This window comes from Mustela putorius, unplaced genomic scaffold (assembly GCF_011764305.1).
Source record: "Mustela putorius furo isolate JIRA1106 unplaced genomic scaffold, ASM1176430v1.1 tig00000765_pilon_pilon_pilon, whole genome shotgun sequence".
NCBI lineage: Eukaryota > Metazoa > Chordata > Mammalia > Carnivora > Mustelidae > Mustela > Mustela putorius.
Window position 1 is genome coordinate 8,744,365 of NW_025421470.1, and position 21,475 is coordinate 8,765,839.

The window sequence follows — 21,475 nt, forward strand, 5'->3', positions numbered from 1 at the left end:
GGCCTGAAGGGAGGTCGAGGCATGGGTAGGTTGGGAGTGGACTTAAAATAGAGGGTGGTTGGGTTAGAGACATTGGGGAGGGTATGTGCTATGGTGAGTGCTGTGCAAATGCATAAGCCTGATGATTCACAGACCTGTACCCCTGGGGCAAACAATACATTATATGTGAATAGAAATAATTTGAAAAAAATACTCTCAAGTTTGGACTTTATCTGTAGGCAAGAGGAATCCAGATATCTTTCAAGCACAGTGTAGATAGGAGCGAAGCTTTGCTTTAGCAGAGGACGGGTTGGGGAGGAGCCTGTCGGAAAATTATGGCAAAGTCCAAGCAAGCCTCTGAAACTGAAGGAAGAAAGGCCGTGAAAATGGAGAGACACAAGCTGTTAGGGTTTACCACTAGGTGGCGAAAGACTGCAGGCCATTAGACACACAGGACGGAAGTGTGGGGAGAAGAGAAAGATCCAGCAGGGTCATGAGAAAGGTCGGCCTTGCCAGGGAAGCAAGCAGCCCTCCAAAGGGCCTGAGGATGGACACCGGAAGCGCCCTGACAATCTAGATTTGAGAGAGGAGAGGACGACAGCTGGAGCAGGACTGAGAGACGGTGACCGGGGGAGCAGGGAACGAGATGAGCAGACGGTGGGCTGGGTGACAAAGGCCACGGAGGAAGCAAGGTTCTAGCCAAAGCAGCAGACTCTGCGAGGCCCCTGGGGCACTGCTTATAGCTAACCGTACTGGCGGGGCCTCCAGAAGGGGCCTCTTTAGGGGCAAACATGTATCTGTATACGTAAACGGTTAATGCATATGTGAAAAACAAACACCCCAGTCCTGCGTACGGACGCCTCGTCTTGCTTGGCAGCTAAGCGCACATACTCTGATGCCTGGAACACCTCTATTTCCCTGCTGCTCTCCACTGATGCCCCTTTGCAGCCCCAGCTGACAGCCTGTGCACGAGGAAGCCGTCCCCGTGAGGAGCAAAGCACCCACCGTGAGCTGGTAATCCGTCCCCAGCATGTACTTCTGCTCCTTGCCCGGCGAGTCCCTGCTGATGTGGCCCACCACAAAGAGCGAGGCGGGAAGGCGGATGGCCGGGCTCACCAGGACGCTCCCCCAAAGGGCAGCGTAAAACACCTCTTTGCCGACCACCAGGGACAGCCTCAGGAGCAGAGCGTCTGTTCTGTGGACAAGAGATACCGACTGTAAGGGCTTGGTCCCAGCAGCCACCGCTCGCCCGGCTCTCCCGCCGCTGTGAAAGCCCATTTCCTCCTCATTCTGAGTGGCTGCCATCTCTCGCCTTTCTGTTCTGTCCACCTGCTGGCAGTCACTGAAATGGAGTTTGCTAAAACAAACGTGGCCCCGAGAGGTTCAGCTTCGCAGCCCACGGGAAGCATCCGGCTGGTCGTGTCCCCGCGGCACAGAGAGATCCATCGCTCTCCACGGCCTCGCTGTGGATCTGCGGGGCTCAGAGGAGGGGATGCCCCAGGGGGTTGGTGCGACTGACTGGAGACACATGTTTTACTCCTGTCAGCAAAACAGCTGGGGACATGTGACTTCACAAGCACGGGGGACAACATTCGCCTGGGCCCCCCATCCGACACAAGTTCCGTAAAGCCTGTCACTCTGCCCACAGCACACCCCTATGTTGACTTCCACTCTGGGAAGTTCTGCTGGTGCCTGACGTTTCTTTGTCCCTTATCTCTATCCGGGTCTCTATGTGGGTCTCTCTCCCTTGACCTGCCATCAGCAACTTCACGTCCCTCCCTTAGGAGAAGCAGCGTCATCGGCAGATCCGGGCTTGTTCTTTCCACAGATACTGACCAAGGCCAGGCGCCCCTCCCTGCAACCCCACCCCTGCCCCGTGGCCTGTGTGCAGCTGACGAGGGCACCTTCCCCGTCAATAAGGAAAATGGCTTTACCAGGCCAATGATAGCTCCTGTCAGTAAAACAGCAGAAGCAAACCCCCAGAAAGGGCTTTCACTGAATGAGGACGAACTCCATTCCAAAAGAGTTTCGTCCCTCACATCTCCTCTCTGCAAAGACACACAAACATCACAGAAGGAACAGGCCAGTGTGACGCACTGGGCTCCCCGGGAGTAAGGCCTCTGTCGTCCAAACCCTGCGTCTGCTTCCTGGCACTGGTCCCTAGGACGAGTGTACTGTGTGCATGTTAGCTGTCGGCTGTGAGATACAGAAGTGAGGGGAAGACGTTCTGAGCAGGACCAGAGGGGCTTGTGTAAAACTCCGCACAGGCAAACAGTCAGTGCTCGGGCCCCACCGCCTGCCATGACCAGCGGGTCTGCGCTGTCTGCTGATGAGCCTTACTCCAGGTGATTGGCGGACACGCAGCTGGTGTGCAAAAACATTGTGGAGTGAATGCCACCCTTTCCCCTTTATTAGGACTCAAATCGTGTCCGGCTTACTTTTCAATTATCGGTCCAGGGTATACAGAGATTTTTCATACAAAAACATTATCTACTATCATTTTTTTAAAAGATTGATTTATTCTTATTTATTTAAAATTTTTGCCAGAGAGAGCACAATCAGGGAGAAGCAGGCTCCCTGCTGAGCAAGGAGCCCAATGGGGAACTTGATCCTAGGACCCTAGGCTGACCCTAGGACCTGAGCTGAAGGCAGCCACTTAACCAATGGAGCCACCCAGGGAGAGAGAGAGAACCTCAAGCAGACTCCCCATTGAGCATGGAGCCCAATGCAGGGCTCGATCTCATGACCCTGAGATCATGACCTAAGTTGAAATCAAGAGTAAGGCACTTAACTGACTAAACCACCCAAGCGCCCCTACCTTTTTACATTAACAGCGAATTTTGTTCTCTTTAGAACTAGTCTAAACTTCTTTGTCTCATAAAATACTTGAATTTTACTGTGCAAATGATGCACAGTATCATCTTTACAGAAAAAACGAAACAAAACAAAACAAAACTGAAGAGGCATGAGTTAACAGCCAAATGTTTAGGAAACACACATAGAAGGGTTTAGTGGCTAAAGATACCCACTGCTCTCCTACTGAGGCTGAGCAAACAGATACAGCTTGTCGCACCCAGCTCTGGAAACAGTGGAGGTGTAGAAGGTGGGGCCGTGGGTCACTGTCCCCTGGGCAGACAGGATGTCCCCAGGCTAGGCAGATTCCTACAGAAGGAGATTAACTGAGAAGGCCCCCAGGAGTGCTTCCCTCTCTCCAGGATCCCTCTCAAGGGAAGACTGATGCTTAGATAAAACCCACTGCAAACACGACAATGAACGCACTAATATCACGTCTCCCTTTGCTCAGAACAGTGTATTCCCAAAGTCAGTTCCATGGAGCACCGGGGCCACGAGCTGTCCCACAGACAAGAAATCTGGGAACAGCCACCTCAGCTATCCCTTCTTCGATATTCAGAGCGCACCGGCTAGTTTTCTTTATTTAAAAAATGCAGCTTGAGCCTCATTTTATCCTAAAACAAACTGATATTAAAGCCTGAATGATGCTGTGGTTCACAAAAGGGCAACTGTGACGAGACTAGGCTATGGAGAGCACAGTGGAGAGAAGATAACCCGGATGAGTCAAGTAACGATTAACTAAGAATTAGTCTTACCATCTCAGATGTGAAGCTCCGAGATTCCAAAACTAGCAGAGCCCAGGGCTTGAACCTTTCCTATTCAGAATCAACCAGCAACCTCCAAACCCCTCCAGTTTCCATCCATCCTGCCCCACCCTGGCTGGCGGGCTCCAGCCTCCCGCGAACACCAGCTTCCTCAGACACCGACATGCTCTCCTCTAGTCAACAGACAGCAAGGGACACGGACTGCTTGCCATGAACCCAACTCCGGCCCTGTAGCCACTTGCCTGGTGGACAGTCCTGGAAAGCCAAATGGTCACTGGACAAAGAGCTAAAACAGAGCTTTGGGCATGAGTGTCCAAATGAGCTCAACATTGACAACAGCATCCTGTCCCAACACAGGTCAGGTCCGTGCCCAGAGGGGCAAAAAAATTCTAGAGCCAGCAGAACTCATCATGCTGTCTGGATCGACCAAAAGAAAGGTCACTAAATATGTTTCTAGGTGCCTGCATGGCTCAGTCAGTTAAACATCTGACTCTTGATTTCGCCTCAGGTCACGATCTCAGGGTCCTGAGATCCAGGCCTACGCTGGGCTCCGTGCTCAGCGGGTGTCTGCTTGAGATTCTCTCTCTCCCTCTGCCCCTCCCCCTGCTCCCTTGAACGTCCGTGTGCTCTCTCTCTCTCTAAAATAAATCATCTTAAAGATACATATGTATGTTTCAACTATTTCAACTATTTAATTCAGGTTTTCTCAACCCGAACAGGATGGACTTGGAAGCCAGATAAGCCTTCATCATAGGGACAATCACGTCACTGCAGGGAATCTTAGTGCTAAATGCCAGCAGCACCTTTTCTACCCCCTGGTAACAGCCCAAAGAAAGATGCCAAATGTCCCTGGAGGACACAAATTATGCCAGCTGAGAATCGCTGACTCACACTTTTGCCTCCGTACAGACCTCTGAGAATAGTCACCTTTCCCCCAAATCCTCAGGAGAGGATTTGGTACTTTATGGTACTTTCTCCCCACTACTCCTGCTTCATCAGTGCAGCAAAACACAGCTGTGAAGCTACTTCATGGGCACTTTAAAGACGACAGTCTGGCCAGGATCCCTGCAGGCACACAAGGGTTAGAAAGCCAGGGTGAAGCATTAGTCCTAACACTGGCCAGAGTTTCCGTTCTTAGGGTTCATGGACACACACAAACCAGGAACAACTCCAGGAACCTGTGAGTCACTGGGCCTAACTCGGTCCTCTGCGTTTGCTGCCAGTGGGGACATCAGGTCCCTCCCTTTGCCCCTCTCTTTCCCATCCCGCACACAGTTTGCTGGGGGTGTCTGCCTTTGCTCCTGAGCACTTAGGGGAAGAAAGAGTTCTGACTTCTCTCAAAGTAACGCGGACACAGAGACCAAAGACTCTGGAGCAGTCATCCCAGTCACTGTGCCCATACACACCCACTCAGAGATCTAGAACCCTCCACCAGCATCCACCTCGGAGAGCTGATAACGAACGGCTTTGGAGCGCTGCAGACACGGGGCCCGCTTTTCTCTCATGGCTCCATCTACTCGGTGATTCATGCAGCTCTACTCAGCTCTTGGTTCAATGTCAAGAAATCTCATCAAAAAAAAAAAATCTAAGTGAAGCAACTTTAGCAACTGTTCCATAGAACCCTCATCGGTCAACTAAGAGAATGCATAAAAACACCCCAACTATTTACACTCTTCTGGCGTGATTCAAGAAACTGCAATACAGTTTGGGAACTGATGTGTTCATCTGTCAGATGATGGAAAAAACATTCATATACACACATACACAGATCTTTCTGGGAACGAGGAATGGGCCAGAACTTCTAGGAAGAGCCTGGGACTAGAAGTCAAGAGACAGAGCTGGTAAGGGTCCTCTCGCCGACTCCTACGTGACCTTCCCTTCATTCCCTCCGCGCACCTACCAATCCTGCGTGCGGCCGTAGGGCTCACAACAGAAGGGACACCGACTCTGCCTCCTGAGAAAGTGCCTCCTACCAACCCCACCCACTTCAAAGGTGGGACTCTTCACTGGGAAGCAGGAAGCCACAACACGCTTTATGTGAAAGCCTGAAACGTTCGAAGTACAAATTTTTGGTTAGGTTTATCAAATTCTACCACAAGTGCTCATGACCTAAACGTACCTGTGGTCACTAGCCACGATCCCTCAAACCACTCTCATTCTCTGACTTCTCTGAATTAGGGGAGATGTCCAAACAGAACTCAGATGGATTCCTCCATTCCACCCCGGCCCCCCACACCCCCCGGGTCACAGACGAAATGGCAGACAAAGGCAGTGTGGCTGGGGCCTCTGGAATGGTGTCATCAGACGGAAACTTCTGCAAGCACAGAGGTTTCTGCCTCCCAGTCAGGCTGCACATGGGTTCTTAAAGCAGGTCCTAGTAACAGAGGTGAATCACAGCACTCAGAATGGTTAATATGATGGGAGGGAGCTCTTATGTGATAATTCCCCAGAGAAACAGGATACTGTGTATACCCAGTAGTCTGAATGGAATTATGCTTTCTTCTGCTCCTAAGCATGACCAAAAATTACCCCTGCATGAACTTTTATGAGTACGAGCTTTACAAATTAACGCAAAGTACTGCTGAAACTTGTCAAGCTATTCTGCTCAGCATCGCCTTTGCAAGCCCCAGCCATCAGTGAAGCGTGGCGCTGCCTCGACTGAGAGGCAGCCTAGTGTGATGGGAACAAGGAAGACTTCGGAACCTGACCCATGTGGCTCAGGGTCCCTGCTCTGCCACTCACTGACCACGTGACTCTGGGAAACCTTCTCACTTTCTCTCACCCGTGACCAGAGGCAATTCCCAGGACGACATAGTATTTGGTCAATCGGGGACCAGCACAGCAATGACAAGCGTCAAGCTGACTTCCGTGCCTTTCCCTCTGTAGCTCCTTCCCTGCTTCTCCCAAAGCGGCGGCATCACACGGAAGCCGCAGAGCCAGATGAGACCCACCTGTCATAGATCTCGGAGCCCTCCTCCAGGCCGGGCAGCAGGCCCACAATGAAGGCCTGGAGACTGGGCAGGAGCAGCTTCTGCAGCGGGAGAAAGTATTTCTCATACAGGCCGAGCAGCACGGGCCTCACGGACATGGCCGCGTTCGCCAGAAGAGGGAACAACCCACAGCTTTGGGAAAGAAGAGAGAGCAGGGGTAAATGAGACACGGAATCGGAAGTTTGGGACAATCACCCAGCCAGAGGGAGCTTTCAACAACGGCCAGCCAGCCGTTGGGGCTGCAGACGCTTGCCTGTCACAGGATCGTCACAGCGGACTGTCCAGTAAGGAGGCAGCAGGTTCAGAACACACTTAAAGAAAGGCCTGGGAGGAAGCGCTCCAGAGGTGATCGCAGCTTGTCTCCTGCTGGCGTCCTGACCATGAGTTGTTGCTCACCACTCCCTATTTTGTTTGTCATTTTCTTATCTTACGAACTGAAATACGGTTATTCAGGTAATAATGTAATATGGTAATAACGTAATATGGTAGGGAAGCTACTATACCTGTAGAGGAACAAATCCTTGGCCAGCCATTTGGTCCCCACAATTTTGAAGATAATCTCATAGGTTTCTAGGGCTTTTAGGTGCACACCGCTGGGCAAGGCAGGATGCAAGCACTGAGCTAACCTCTTGCTGATAATGAGCCGTCTTGGCAATAAGGAGTATCTCAAGTTACTCTGAAGGGCCTGGAAAACAGAAGGCAGAACATGAGGAAGAAGGCAGCAACATTTACCACGTAAAATAAACCTGCAGAGGCTGGAAAGACACGAGCAGACACAAAAGGAAGACAGAGGGCCTGCGCAGGGAACACCAGGAGGGCCGTGAGCCAGGCTCCGGGGACATGGGTATTAGCAAAGCCCCTAGCAACACTGGAGATGAGGCAGGCGCCAGGATCAAGAGCAAGGGAGACCCTGTGACCATCGGACCCGCTCCTCGGTCACACATGGAAACCTGGGTACCAGAGAGGGCTCCTGTCCACACATGAGGCCAAGCAGAACACAGACTATATCAGGGGACGTGACCCACCCACCCCCATCCCTAAGACGACCCCTGACTGCGTGCTGGGGAAGCCCTTGGAATCTGCCTGGGGAGAGGAAGAGGTCTGAAGAATCCCCAGCGCTCCCCCAGCTCAGCTTCACAGCCCGGGGGCTCTGAGGGAGGGGTCAGCCCCAGAAGAAACAGGCGGGCTCCCCTCTCAGTCATGACTCCAGGTATCTCCGGCAGCTGGTGGTCCTGCTGGGTGGGAAGGACCCCGGCCCGCAGGAGAAATGCCGCTCTCTGCCGAGATGCAGCCACAGGGCTCCTGAGCCAGGCCTCAGCAGCCAGAGACCAGCCTCGTCAGCGCCAAAGCGGCCTGGGTACCTGTGGTACCTGAGGAACCCGGTCCGGAGAGTGAACGGGTCACCACCGTTCTGCACAGCCTCAAGCGACCGCGGGCAGAGTGCTGTGGCGGGTGGCTCCTCATGACTCAATCTTGAAACACAAAGTGTCTGTCATTATGGAACAGCTGGCAAATATTTGCTCAAAGCCTACAGGGTGAAGTCCACGCGTCTTAAAAAGCCACTCAGAGGCCTCCACGGCATGACTCCTGCCCGCTTTGCCTCCCCTGCCCCCATCTCTTACTACCTCGGCTTCGAACTCTGCAGAGACACAGATCCGTGTGTGAGTCCTGCCTGTGCTCTCTGCCCCCTGCCCAACCTCCTTCCTGTCCACTTGGCTAATCCTCCCCAAGGAGACTGAGCGTCCCCTTCCCTGGAGGCAGAATGGTCGCCGCCATCCTGCATGTTTAGTTCCTTCTGCCCTGGGCTCCATGTGCACATCTGTCACCGATTTACAACCCTGTCCTAATGATTATCAGCTCGGGGCTGACTCAGGCAGGGAGCAACTTGAGGGCCAGGTCTGTTGCCTTCCCCTCTGTGGTTTTCAGCATTCTGCACAGAGCCTAAAACAAAGCAGGCCTTCTGGAAGAACAGAAGATGTGCCAACTGCATTCTGTCTGTGTCTACCAACCGCTGGCCCTGGGCCATATGGTCTTAGGGCCATGATATCTTTTTCTTCATAATCAAAGAAAATGATCCTGTCCCTAACACATGCACTGAATTTATGCAGGAAGTAAAAGGAAAGGAAGGAAAATAATATATTTTTTCATCAGAAGCCTGTAGTCTAACTGAATTATCAAATTCAATAAACCCATATCTTGGAAAAAAAACCCATATAAGTAAAGGTCATCCAGAAATACCTTAAAACCTTATATATAAAAGTCTCATATTTTAAAACAAAGGGAAAGCCAACAAAATAATTTCTTTTAAGATTTTATTTATTTAGGGCGCCCGGGTGGCTCAGTGGGTTGGGCTGCTGCCTTCGGCTCAGGTCATGATCTCAGGGTCCTGGGATTGAGTCCCGCATTGGGCTCTCTGCTCAGCAGGGAGCCTGCTTCCCTCTCTCTCTCTCTGCCTGCTTCTCCATCTACTTGTGATTTCTCTCTGTCAAATAAATAAATAAAATCTTTTTTTTTTAAAGATTTTATTTATTTATTTGAGAGCAAGAGAGGGGGAGAGAGGGAATCTCAAGCAGACTCCATGCTGAGCACAGAGACCAACATGGGGCTCAATCTCACAAACCCTGAGATCGTGACCTGAGCTGAAATCCAAAGTCAGGCACTTATCCAACTGAGCCACCCAGGTGCCCCCAAATAATTTTTTTTTAAATGTGCTCCTGTCAAAACAAATCCTGAGGTAAGCCAAAACACACGCTGTAACAGGGGATAAGAACAAAGTGAGATAGCTTTGGCGGAGGGGACATGAATGTGCCAAATGTTCAGGAAACTGCGTTTCGTTATGCACTTTTTTTTTTTTTTTAAGATTTTATTTATTTATTTGACAGAGAGAGATCATAAGTAGGCAGAGAGTCAGGCAGAGAGAGAGAGGAGGAAGCAAGCTCCCTGTTGAGCAGAGAGCCCGATGCGGGACTCGATCCCAGGATCCTGAGATCACAACCTGAGCCGAAGGCAGCGGCTTAACCCACTGAGCCACCCAGGCGCCCCTCGTTATGCACGTTTTTGAACACGTAGAAAAGCAGGTGGAACAGCAACATCAGCCTCACTGGGCTTCAACGAGCATCAGCTGCCAGCCAGTCCTGAAGAAACCATGTCTGTGCCTCAACTGGCTTATCTATGCGGCTGTGGACTTTCTCTGGGGATTCAAGAGCAGGAGAGAGGGCCTCTGTCTTCACCTGCAGTAACTGTTTTTGTCAAAATCAAGCACTTGCATTTTTTTCCCCTAAGATTTTATTTATTTGAGAGAGAGAGAGAGAGAGTATGAGCCAGGGGAGGGGAGAGGGAGAAGCAGACTCCAGCTGCGTATGGAGCCAGACACTGGGCTCGATCCTAGGACCCTGAGATGATGATCTGAGCTAAAGTTAGATGCCTAACCAACTGAGCCACCCAGGCGCCCCCACGCACTTGCTTATTAAGTCACACCCACTCTGGTATTGTTCAGCGTATTCCAAGGACTCCTGCTGTTTGATGTGGAAAAGTCAGGGCACACTCACCGTGGTGGTCATCTGGGACTCACCAGCGTTTGCCTTCCTTGGGCTGTGCATGTCCATATCCCATTTCTGTGCCCTTTTGACCCTCTGCAACATGACCAAGTCTGGCCAGCGGGATGAGTAGAGCAATAAAAGTTGGTTAAAAGCCAACTCAAAGCTTGTTGGGTTCCCTTTTCTTGACTCTAAGATCATGGACATATGGGTTGAGCCAAAGCCCCCCTGGCCAGCCTGGCTCCCTGAGAACCTACAGAGCAGAAACCACGTGCTGACCCACTGAGGCAGAACTCAACCACGTAAAACTCACTGAGATTAGGCCTTGTTTGTTACCATGGCATAACCCTCTCTATCCTAACTAATAAACCTCTTCCCACATAAATGCAATTACAATGAACCCAAACCATCCATTCCAAATGAATGAGGCTGCTTGCTATTTCTTTCTCATTTGAGTGTGTCACTTAATTTGAGAAAAGACATAGGAAAAGAAACATAACAAGTACTGAGGCTGTGACCAGTGAACATGGAACAGGTTATTCACTGTTTGCGTCTGTGTTAATCCACGAAAACACAGCACGTCTGAGAAAGGGACTTAGTGCTGTTGAGAGAAAGACAGAAAGAAAGAAGGAAGCTGTTGGATCTGAAAATTCAGCAAAAACAAAGGATATAAACAGACTATACTTAAAAGAACGAGAAGCTGCTTGTTGTTCCTGGTAAGAAAAATGCAATTAAAACTACAAGAAAATACCATTCTCTTCACCCATCAGACTGTCAAGCTAGATCAAAGCACACAAGTTCAGGAGCAGAGCAGAGCTACCGAGAGATCATGAGCTGAGTTTTGTTCCTCAAGCTGAGTCAGGATGTGGCCAGACAGACTTTGGGAGCCTGCTCCTTGGGGCAGTGGGAGAGTCAACCCTTCTGCATCGTTTTCACCACTAATCACGGGGCTAAAATCATGGCTAGGTCATGGTGATTGTGCTAACCCACTTCCCACAGAACCAGACTTAACAGGTGCTTCCACACGGAGGCTAGGCAAACGAATGAGAGATATTATAACACTGGTTTAATAAGTGAGCTTGGGGGTCAGAGCCGGACATTCCAGTCCTACCATTTGCTTGTTCGGCAAGTTCTTTAAACTTTCCAGCTATCGTCTCCTCGCAAAGTTGCAAGCATCAGATGAGACACCCCATACAAGCAGTACAGCAACGTCTGGCACCCAGGAAGCAGCCAGCAAACACAACCTCTTACCATAACAAACTGAAAATGAAGGACAAGACTCCCAGAGATGGAGAGAAGATGCATTTTAAAACAATCCACTGAAACCCAATCGTTTCCAGATAATGTCTTTATTGGCCCAAAAGCAAACAAGGACACTAGTTGGGTGTGTTGAGGAAGAAGGGTGAGAAATACATTGAATCAGAAAAGCAAAGCTCCGACTGCTCTATGTTTGGAGTTAAGATGCCTGCAGACCCAAAATATGAAAATCCCAAGAGACACTGTAGCCGAGGAGGAAATCGGCACCCACGAGATGGAGTTGGGGAACGTGAAATTTCCTTTTAAGAAGAAGGAAAATATAAATAGTAATTAATATTTATCATTAAAAGGGAAAATAAGATATATCCTACATGATATTTAAGGAAAACTTCTAAACAATATTTTGCAAGTCTTTTTTTTTTTTTTTTTAAGATTTTATTCATTTATTTGACAGAGAAGACAGGGAGAGAGAGAGTATAAGCAGGGGGAGTGGCAGGCGGAGGGAGAGGGAGACACAGGCTCCCTGCTGAGCAAGGAGCCCAGGACCCTGGGATCATGACCTGAGCTGAAGGCAAACACTTAACTGACTGAGCCACCCAGGTGCCCCAACATTTTGCAAGACTTAAAACTGAAGATTAGAATCACTAGTTGAAAATGCTTTGCCTGGGGCATCTGGGTGGCTCAGTCGCTTAAGTGTCTGCCTTGGACTCAGGTCATGATGGTGGAGTCCCGGGACTGAGCCCCCAAGGTGGGCTCCTTGCTCCATGGGGAGCCTGCTTCTCCCTCTCTTCCCCACTTGCTCATGATCTCTGTGGCAATCTCTGTCCGTCTCACTCTCTCAAATAAAATCTTAAAAAAACACTGCTTTGCATGCAGTGCATCTGGAGCAGTCTGGAAACAAAGGATTCCCCCCGAACAGAGCTCCTCCTCCCCCAGAGCGACAGACTATGCAGGAAATGAGGCTGTGAGTCCTATTTAAAAACACCTTCTGTGAGCAGGGAATGTTTTTCCATCTCTTTGTGTCTTCCTCAATTTCTTTCACAAGTGTTTTGTAGTTTTTAGAGTACAGATCCTTTCCCTTTTTGGTTAGGTTTATTCCTAGGTATCCCATGGTTTTTTGTGTAATTATAAATGCGACTGACTCCTCAATTCCTATTTCTTCTTACTGTTTGTGTATAGAAATGCAACTGATTTCTATGCATTGATTTTATATCCTGCCATGTTGCTACATTCCTGTATGAGTTCTAGCAACTTGGGGGTGGAGTATTTTGGGTTTTCTACATAAAGTATCATTTTGTGTGCGAAAAACGAGAGTGTGACTTCTCTGCCAATTTGAATACTTTTTATTTCTTCTTGTTTTCTGATTGGGGAGATTAGGAGCTTAAGTATTATACTGAACAACTGTGGTGAGAATGGACATCCCTGTTGTGTTCCTAATCTTAGGGGGAAAGCTCTCAATTCTTCCCCACTGAGAATGATAACTGATGTGGGTTTTTCATAGATGGCTTTTTTGATATTGAGATATGTTAAAATATCTATGGACATTTTTTAAAGAGCTGGGAATCCCAAATCCTGAAATTTGTATGGAACCAGTTAAGACCCCAAATACCCAGAGGAATGTTGAAAAAGAAAACCAAAGCTGGGGGCATCACAATGCCAGACTTCAAGATTACAAAGCTGTAATCATTAAGACAGTATGGTACTGGCACAAAAACAGACACATGGATCAATGGAACAGAATAGAGAGCCCAGAAATGGACCCTCAACTCTATGATCAAATAAGCCTCGACAGAAAGAATATCCAGTGGAAAAAAGACAGTCTCTCCAATAAATGGTGCCGGAAAAATTGGGACAGCCACATGCAGAAGAATGAAACCTGACCATTCTCCTACGCCATACACAAAGACAAACTCAAAGATGGATGAAAGACCTGTGAGCCAGGAATCCATCAAAATCCTAGAGGAGAATCCAGGCATCAACTTCTTCAACCTCAGCCGCAGCAACTTCTTGCTAGATAGAGGCAAGAGAAACCAAAGCAAAAAATGAACTACCGTGACTTAAGATAAAAAGCTTCTGCACAGCAAAGGAAATAGTCAACAAAACTAAAAGGCAACCTACAGAATGGAAGAAGATATTTGTAAATGACATTATCAGATAAAGGGCTCATCTCCAAGATCTATAAAGAACTTATCAAACTCAACACCCTCCAAAAAAACCAAATAATCCAGTCAAGAAATGGGCATAAGACATGAACCGACCTTTCTCCAAAGACATCAAATGGCCAAAGACACATGAAAAATGGCTCCACATCACCTGGCATCAGAGAAATACAAATCAAAACCACAATGAGATACCACCTCATACCAGTCAGAATGGCTAAAATTAACAAGTGAGGAGACAACAGGTGTTGCCGAGGTTGTGGAGAAAGGCGAACCTTCTTACACTGCTGGTGGGAATGTAAGCTGGTGCAGCCACTCTGGATAACAGTATGGAGGTTCCTCAGGAAGTTAAAAATAGGGCTACCCTACAACCCAGCAAGTGGTCTAATAGGTATTTACCCCCAAAATACAGATGTAGTGAAAAGAGAGGGCACATGCACCCCAATGCTCATAGCAGCAATGTCCACAATAGCCAAAATGTGGAAGGAGCAGAGATGCCCTTCAGCAGACGAATAAATAAAGATGTGGTCCATATACACCATGGAATATTACTCAGTCATCAGAAAGGATGAACACCCACCATTTGCATCAACATGGATGGAACTGGAAGGAATTATACTAAGTGAAATAAGTCAATCAGAGAAAGACAATTACCTGGTTTCACTTATACACGGAATATAAGAAACTGTGCAGAGATCATAGGGGAAGGGAGGGAAAACTGAATGGGAAGTCATCAGAGAAAGAAAAACCACGAGAGACTCTTAAGTGCAGGAAACAAACTGAGGGTTGCTGGAGGTGGGAGAGGGGACTGGGGTCACGGGGGATGGGCCTCAAGGATGGCACACGATGTGACGAGCACTGGGTGTCATACACAACTGATGAATTACTGAACACTACATCTGAAACTTAATGATGTACTCTATGTTGGCTAAATGAATTACATTAAATAAATAAATAAATAAAGCGAAACAAACACCTTCTGGGTGAGCAGGAGTAAGTAGCATCTCACCGAAGTTCCTGAAGGAGAACCTAAGCCAACTCCTGGTGGCTTTAAGGAAACAGTGGCCACCGTGAGGGTTCCCACTCTGGCTCCCCCAAAATTCTCTCTCTGTAAGACTTTCCCTTTAGGTTCACTGAGGGCTAATGCATGGCCTTGAGGGGACGATCTCTGTGTTTTCAGGGCAAACTTAAAGGGGAAGGAGTCATCCGATGATTCATTCCTCCACTTTGGCTGCTGAAGATGCAGAGCTCAGGGTGGTGGTTCGGCCATGGTGGCTTTCTTCTGCCAGCCACCACTGACTCAGATCTCCTCCGCTTAGGACCTATCGACTCAGGCATCCCTGGACATGAGAAGTGCTTGGCCCATGTGGCCAGCCCACTTTCAGGATGTGAAAAACACTTCTCAGTAGGAAGTTGGAGGCTTTCTGCTGCATCCTTTCTGAGAGTGAGATCAAGCCAGATGCCCAGGGCTGTCGCTGCTTTTGAAAAAGAAAATGTTCTATTTAGAAGAGCCCTGGCCTAGGAGGTTTCAAAACGGAGTGCTGTGCACTGCTGGTGGGAATGTAAAATGGTGCAATCGCTGTGCAAACAGGATGGTGGCTCCTCTAAGGATTAGGGGTGCCTGGCTGGCTTAGTCGGCAGAGCACGTGACTGCTGATCAGGGGGGTCATAAGTCAGAACCCCACACTGGGTGCAGAGTTTACTTAAAAAATAAATAAAGGGGCGCCTGGGTGGCTCAGTGGGTTAAAACCTCTGCTTTCGGCTCAGGTCATGATCCTGGGGTCCTGGGATCGAACCCCACGTCCGGCTCTCTGCTCAGCAGGGAGCCTGCTTCCTCCTCTCTCTCTGCCTGTCTCTCGGCCTGCTTGTGATCTCTGTCAAATGAGTAAGTAAAATCTTTAAATAAATAAATAGGGGCACCTCAGTAGCTCAGTCAGTTAGGCCACTGCCTTCAGCTCAGGTCATGATCTCAGGGTCCTGGGATGGAGCCCCACATCGGGCTCTCTGCTCAGCAGGGAGCCTTCTCCCTCTCCTTCTGCCTGCCGCTTTGCCTACTTGGGCTGTCTGCCAAATGAATCAATAAAATCTTAAAATATAAATAAATAAATAAAGTTTTATTTATTTATTTGAGAGAGAGACAGTGAGAGAGAACATGAACGAGGAGAAGATCAGAGAGAGAAGCAGACTCCCCGTGGAGCTGGGAGACCGATGCGGGACTCGATCCTGGGACTCCGGGATCATGACCTGAGCCGAAGGCAGTCGTCCAACCAACTGAGCCACCCAGGCGTCCCATAAATAAATAAATAAATAAATAAATAAATAAATAAATAAATAAATAAATAAATAAATAAATAAAAAATTTGTTTTAAAAAAAGATGAACCATTTGACTTGTTTACCAAATGACTATATGATCCAACAATTCCACTTCCGAGCCCATGTACAAAAGCACTGAGACTCAAACAGGTATTTGCACACCTGTGTTCACAAAAGCACTATTCACAATAGCCAAAAGGTGAAAACAACCCAAACGTCAATGAATGGAGCAATAAAATGTGGTCTCCACAAACAGCCGAGTGTTCCTCAGCAGGAAGGAGGAAGGAAATCCTGAGGCACACGACCATATGGATGAATCTCGAAGACACCGCAGGCAGCGCAGTAAGCCAGACACAAAAGGACACACACTGTATGATTCCACTTACACGAAGTCCCTGGAGTCATCAAAGGGACAGACCCAGAAAGCGGAACAGGGGGAGGGGACCAGGGGATGGGGAGCCTGTGTTTAATGGGAACGGTCTCAGTTTTGGATGGCGGTGCTGGTTGAAAGACAAGGAAAACACACTGAACGCCATGGAACAGTACACTCGTAAACAGTTAAAATGGTAAATTTTATGTGTATTTTATCACCCAGAAAGAAAAAAGAAATGAATGCTGTGTTTTACCCAACTGGTCCTGCAGCTGAGCTGCAAGAACCATGAATCCTTCCTTGAGTGACGCTTGTTGGAAACAAACTGAAAACTCTTTCCTCACCAGAGAACAAAGGGACTCCTTTTGATAAATCCTGAAGGGACCCAGGGACTGGGTCCAGCCTCTCCTGAGTGTGAGGTTTTGGTGTTTTTGTTTTGTTTTCGTTTTTAAGAGAGAGAATATTTGTGGGGAGCCTGGGTGGCTCAGTGGGTTAAGCCTCCGCCTTCAGCTCAGGTCATGATCTCAGGTCCTCGGATCGAGCCCCGCAACGGGCTCTCCGCTCAGCGGGGAGCCTGCTTCCCTCTCTCTCTCTCTGCCTGCCTCTCTGCCTGCTTTTTGATTTCTTTCTCTCTGTCAAATAAATAAATAAATAAAATATTAAAAAAAAAAAAAGAGCAAGAGAATACTTGTAAGTGAGCAAGGGTGGGAGAGGGAGGGGAAGGGATAGAGGGAAAGGGAGAGAGAGAGAGAGAGAATCCCAAGCGGACTCTACGCTCAACGCAGGGCTCCATCTTACCACCCTAAGATCACAACCTGAGCTGAAACCAAGAGTCCAATGCTTAACTGACTCAGCCACCTGGGTACCCCTGAGTGTGTCTTTAACCCCTAATTAGCAAAATAGCCACATTAATGGAGTCCACCTTCTAGCACTTAAAAACTCCTGATTTCCTCTTTACCCGCTTCTGGCAGTTTGAAAGCTGCCGAGACTGGGACCCCGGTGTGGGTCAGGGAGGGCCACCCTGACGCTGCCTTGCTCTTGCCAGCCTCTATCCAGGCAGTGTGCTCCTCTAGCAGGAAAAGCCCAGTATTTCCAGGGAAGTTTCATTGTTTGGGTTGTGTTTTTCTTGGAAACCAGAAACCCGAGTAGGCTTAACGGACACATTGAGAGATACAGATATAAAAATATAGTGTATTTTTACATTACATATACAACACATGTGATAAATATGGCATAAAAAATGATGTATACTTAAAAAAAAAAAGATGAGAAATGTTCTTCAGCTACAGAATAAATACTTCAAGGAAACTCGTAAATCTGGAAGGAAAAAATGGCCATGTTTTCGAAATCACTTTGAAAAATGCTAAACAGGAAGGAAAAGCAGAAATAAACCTTCCTTCTTTTCCTCAAGAATGAAACTCTTTCAAAAGCATTCCTTCAGGGACGCCTGGGTGGCTCAGTTGGTTGGACGACTGCCTTCGGCTCAGGTCGCGATCCTGGAGTCCCGGGATCGAGTCCCGCATCGGGCTCCCAGCTCCACGGGGAGTCTGCTTCTCCCTCTCACCTTCTCCTCGTTCATGCTCTCTCTCACTGTCTCTCTCTCAAGTAAATAAATAAAATCTTTAAAAAAAAAAAAAAGCATTCCTTCAGCTAATACAAGATATAATAGTTGGGACCTTGTTGTATGCATCGGCTCAGCAAGCTGACCTGAAAATAAAAAAAAATCTATAAAACCCAAGTTTGAAAAAGAAAGGTCTGAACCACATCCGAGCTTGGTTAATAGAGACCAGAAGTGTCTCGCTTTGCCCCATCTACGATAATGTCTGCGCTGCACTTTGTTTTCCTCTGACATCACGCTATCTGACAGGACTGAGCATGACGCAGACTGGTTCTGTATGAAAAACAGCGTTAAAAATTCCAAAAGAGTAGGCCACAGACGCAGAAAGTACTTTAATACACTTAAAAAATGTTTAAAGAGACATTTAACAATACGGGAAGGGGGTGAGTTATATTTGATCTTAAAAAGTTCCCAGAAGACATCGCCCAAACCTGCTCTTCCCGGTGAGAACACTGACGTCCAGATGCTCGTCTATAAGGAGACACAAGCGAGCCCGTTCAAAAGCCGGCCCTGCATCAAGCAAATGGTAAAATACCAGCAGGCTTTCCTTCTGGAAGGTGCTCATCTTTAAAAGGCCGTTCATTTCATGCCACAAAACCGAGCCGTACTGTGAGTAAGGCTGGCCAGGTGACACAAGCTTGAACGCTCATTAAATACTTGCCAAGGGACACCAACGGTGCCCTTCAGACAGAAGGAACACAGGACAGACGCTGAGGAATAACCAACTGCCGGGACTTCCCACACGAAAGTAGGCCGAGTCCTGAAGGCGGAGATGGTCATGTCCTACCTGCGACGGCAGTGACTCAGCCACCGTGCCAGCCGGGGAGGAGGACGGGGACGGCGAGAGACAGAAGCAACAGGCGAACAGGCACGACAGGGAGTTGGGATTTCACAGAGAACCCACGAAGTTCGCTTCTTTTTAACTGGGGGAATGACACCTGTACAACCCTTCTGGAAAAGAGAGCTTCCTTCCTAACACGGTCCCCGACGGAAACACGGCTGTGTGGCACTGACAAGTCAGCAGACCGCCGAGGGCACACCTGCCGAGCAGTGACCCCGGGGGGTTGTCACCGCGTCTTACAACAAGCACATCCCACGACCTCAGCTTGCAGCAGAGCTGCTGGCAGGGCGCCGTGTTCTCGGCTTCACCCGACCTTCCACACAAGGTAGATGCATCAGAATACATGTTCTGGTCTTAAAGATGTCTCACAATTAATTTTATTCCTTTTGGATCCGTTCTATCTCGCTGCCGGAGCCAATACTAACTCACAGTTTCTGAGCAAACACCACGCTGCCTGCCAGGAGCCCCACTGAAGGCTGAGCACACACACTGCAGGAGGATGGCAGCCCCAGGCCAGGACAGGGCGGCGACAGCAGGCCAACCCGGGGCTGCCACTGACCAGGAATCCACAAGCCCGGGGCTGACACCTCGGTGGGACAGTCTGGGAAGCTCATTTTTCTCAGCTGAACCAGAGCTGGTTTTGCTATGGAGGAACGTGTTGCTGGTCAAACTTATGACAAAGCAAAGTGGGGGCAGGGGACATGTGACAGCCCAGTCTGGGAATGAGCTGACCTGTGGCCCAGTCGGGGCACCACCGTTCCTCAGCTGTCCAGCCTGTCACAGGTTTCCTGAGCAAGGGGACTTGGTCATTCAGGCGAGACTCGAAAGGAGCTGAAACACCGGGGTATTCACGCCATTCCCACTTGCCCAGGGCATCCGGATGCACAAGGAACGCATGTGTCTGTATGCGTGTGACACGAACACTGGGTCCAGGCTCTCGGTCAAGAGGACTTGGGAATCTCCACGCCGGGTCAGAAAACTTCTTAAAACACGACGGGGGTGCCTCAGTGACTCAACTGGTTAAGCACCCAACTCTCCATTTCAGCTCAAGAACTCAGGGCTGTGGGATGGAGCCCTGCTCTGGGTGTGGAGCCTGCTTGAGATTCTTTCTCCCTCCCTCCAGAAACAAAAAGCCCGAAACAAACCACCACAGAGCATTGCTGCCTCATAGAAGGCAGCGGCAACACACATGTCCAAAGACTGTTCTTTATTTTTCCTTGTGGATTTATTACAACATCTATTGTAGAAACCACTCCCTCTCACCACCAACAGCAATTCTCCCTATCTTCCCACACAGAAACTTTAGACGGCCGGCTGTAGGACCTTCCAGGCTTCCAGACTTCTGTCGCGTTCTTTTCCCGCCGCAGTGCAGGTCCCGGGCCCCCTCCCAGCCACGCACCTGCACGTGGGCCTGCAGCGCGGCCGTCTGAGCTGAACACCTTACGCTCAACCAGAAAGCCTCAAGGAGGCTTCCCTCAGCGTCCTCCCCAGTAAAAAGGTTGAGCAGCACCAACTTCGGAGGATTATAGGTTTGAGAGACAATGAGTAACAAGCTCGTAACTGGGGCTCACGAAAGGGCATCGTTCCTTGGGGACTATGAGCCAAGAGGCTGGGACGACGGACGGCGGGGAGGAGGTCACGGCAGCGGAGCTCGACAGCGAACCACATAAAAGGAAATGGACATGTGCGGCAGACAGGCCCTGCGGGACTAAACACGGACACGTGCGTGATGCAGAGAATACTAAGATACTTAAGAATTTGTAACCGCAAACCAGAAGATCTCATAAAAGTAAGCATATCATTAAGATACTAAATGACTTGCTGTCTGGACACACCTTCTTTTCTGCCCCCCCCCTTTTTTTTAAGATTTTTATTTATTTATTTGACAGAGAGAGAGATCCCAAGTAGGCAGAGAGGCAGGCAGAGAGAGAGGAGGAAGCAGGTTCCAGACGGAGCAGAGAGCCCAATGCGGGGCTCGATCCCAGGACCCTGAGATCATGACCTGAGCCGAAGGCAGAGGCTTAACCCACTGAGCCACCCAGGCGCCCCTTCTTTTCTGCTTCTTAAATGTATTTTAACCCACATACAAACGATATATTTAACAAACAAACCAAAAGCCTATTATATGGAAACCAACTTGTTAAAGTTGGAGCCAGAAAAGCCACAAGAACATCTTGGGGAAAGAGTCTCATTACAAATCCCAAACAGGCTTCAGTCCCGAAAGTTCTACGGGTAGAACTCAATATTCTTTAGAATTCACACCCAGAAGAACAGAACTGGCACACTCAAATGAGACGAAATGTTATCTCCTCCTGCCAGAGCAGGTTTCCCGAGCTCTCCGGAACGGCACTTCCCAATCCTTGGTGTTGAAGCAAAGTGGGTCCAGAAGGGCTGTGTGCAGCTTGGGGACACCCTCCCCGAGCGCTCTGGTTCTGCCAGCGCACAGAGCCTCAGGCATGCACTGGGAGCTGGGATCACGGGCCCTGCGCAGGCAGCAAGGGTAATTCAGAGTCAGGCTTGGGAAGAGCGAACACACCTCTCCAACCCGCTCTGCCTGTTCGCTCTCATCTGAATCCGACCTGTGGTTCTCCTCCTCCACGGTTCCCTTTGTTTCCCCGGCCCTGATGAGATAAGCTACCTGGACAGAAGCAGGCAGCAGTTAAAGAACCATGATGGGAGGAAGAAGGCTGCTGACAAGGTACCCAGGAACTGAGGCAGGAAAGCCTGGCTCGCTCAGATCTGTTCAGGCCCCAGCGGGTTCCGCTCTCCAGAACCCAACAGCTCTAAAATGGCC

The 21,475-nt window shown here is 49.1% G+C and overlaps 1 protein-coding gene across 7 annotated transcripts in view; it reads right to left on the minus strand.

Moving 5' to 3' along the window:
• Window positions 1-21,475, minus strand: part of DOP1B (DOP1 leucine zipper like protein B) — a 108,491-nt gene that overhangs the window by 66,705 nt on the left and 20,311 nt on the right. For 6 of the 7 annotated variants that reach the window (XR_006607943.1, XM_045084524.1, XM_045084523.1 and 3 more), the window contains exons 3-5: window positions 7,090-7,271; window positions 6,548-6,718; window positions 985-1,174 (exon numbers count right to left, since the gene is read on the minus strand). Coding sequence is in view for 6 of the 7 variants with exons in the window: in XM_045084524.1 (XP_044940459.1) it covers window positions 985-1,174; window positions 6,548-6,718; window positions 7,090-7,271 (543 nt within the window). In the remaining variant the exon portion in view is untranslated. The remainder of the gene's footprint in view (window positions 1-984; window positions 1,175-6,547; window positions 6,719-7,089; window positions 7,272-21,475) is intronic. The other variant, XM_045084526.1, reaches the window with a different exon arrangement.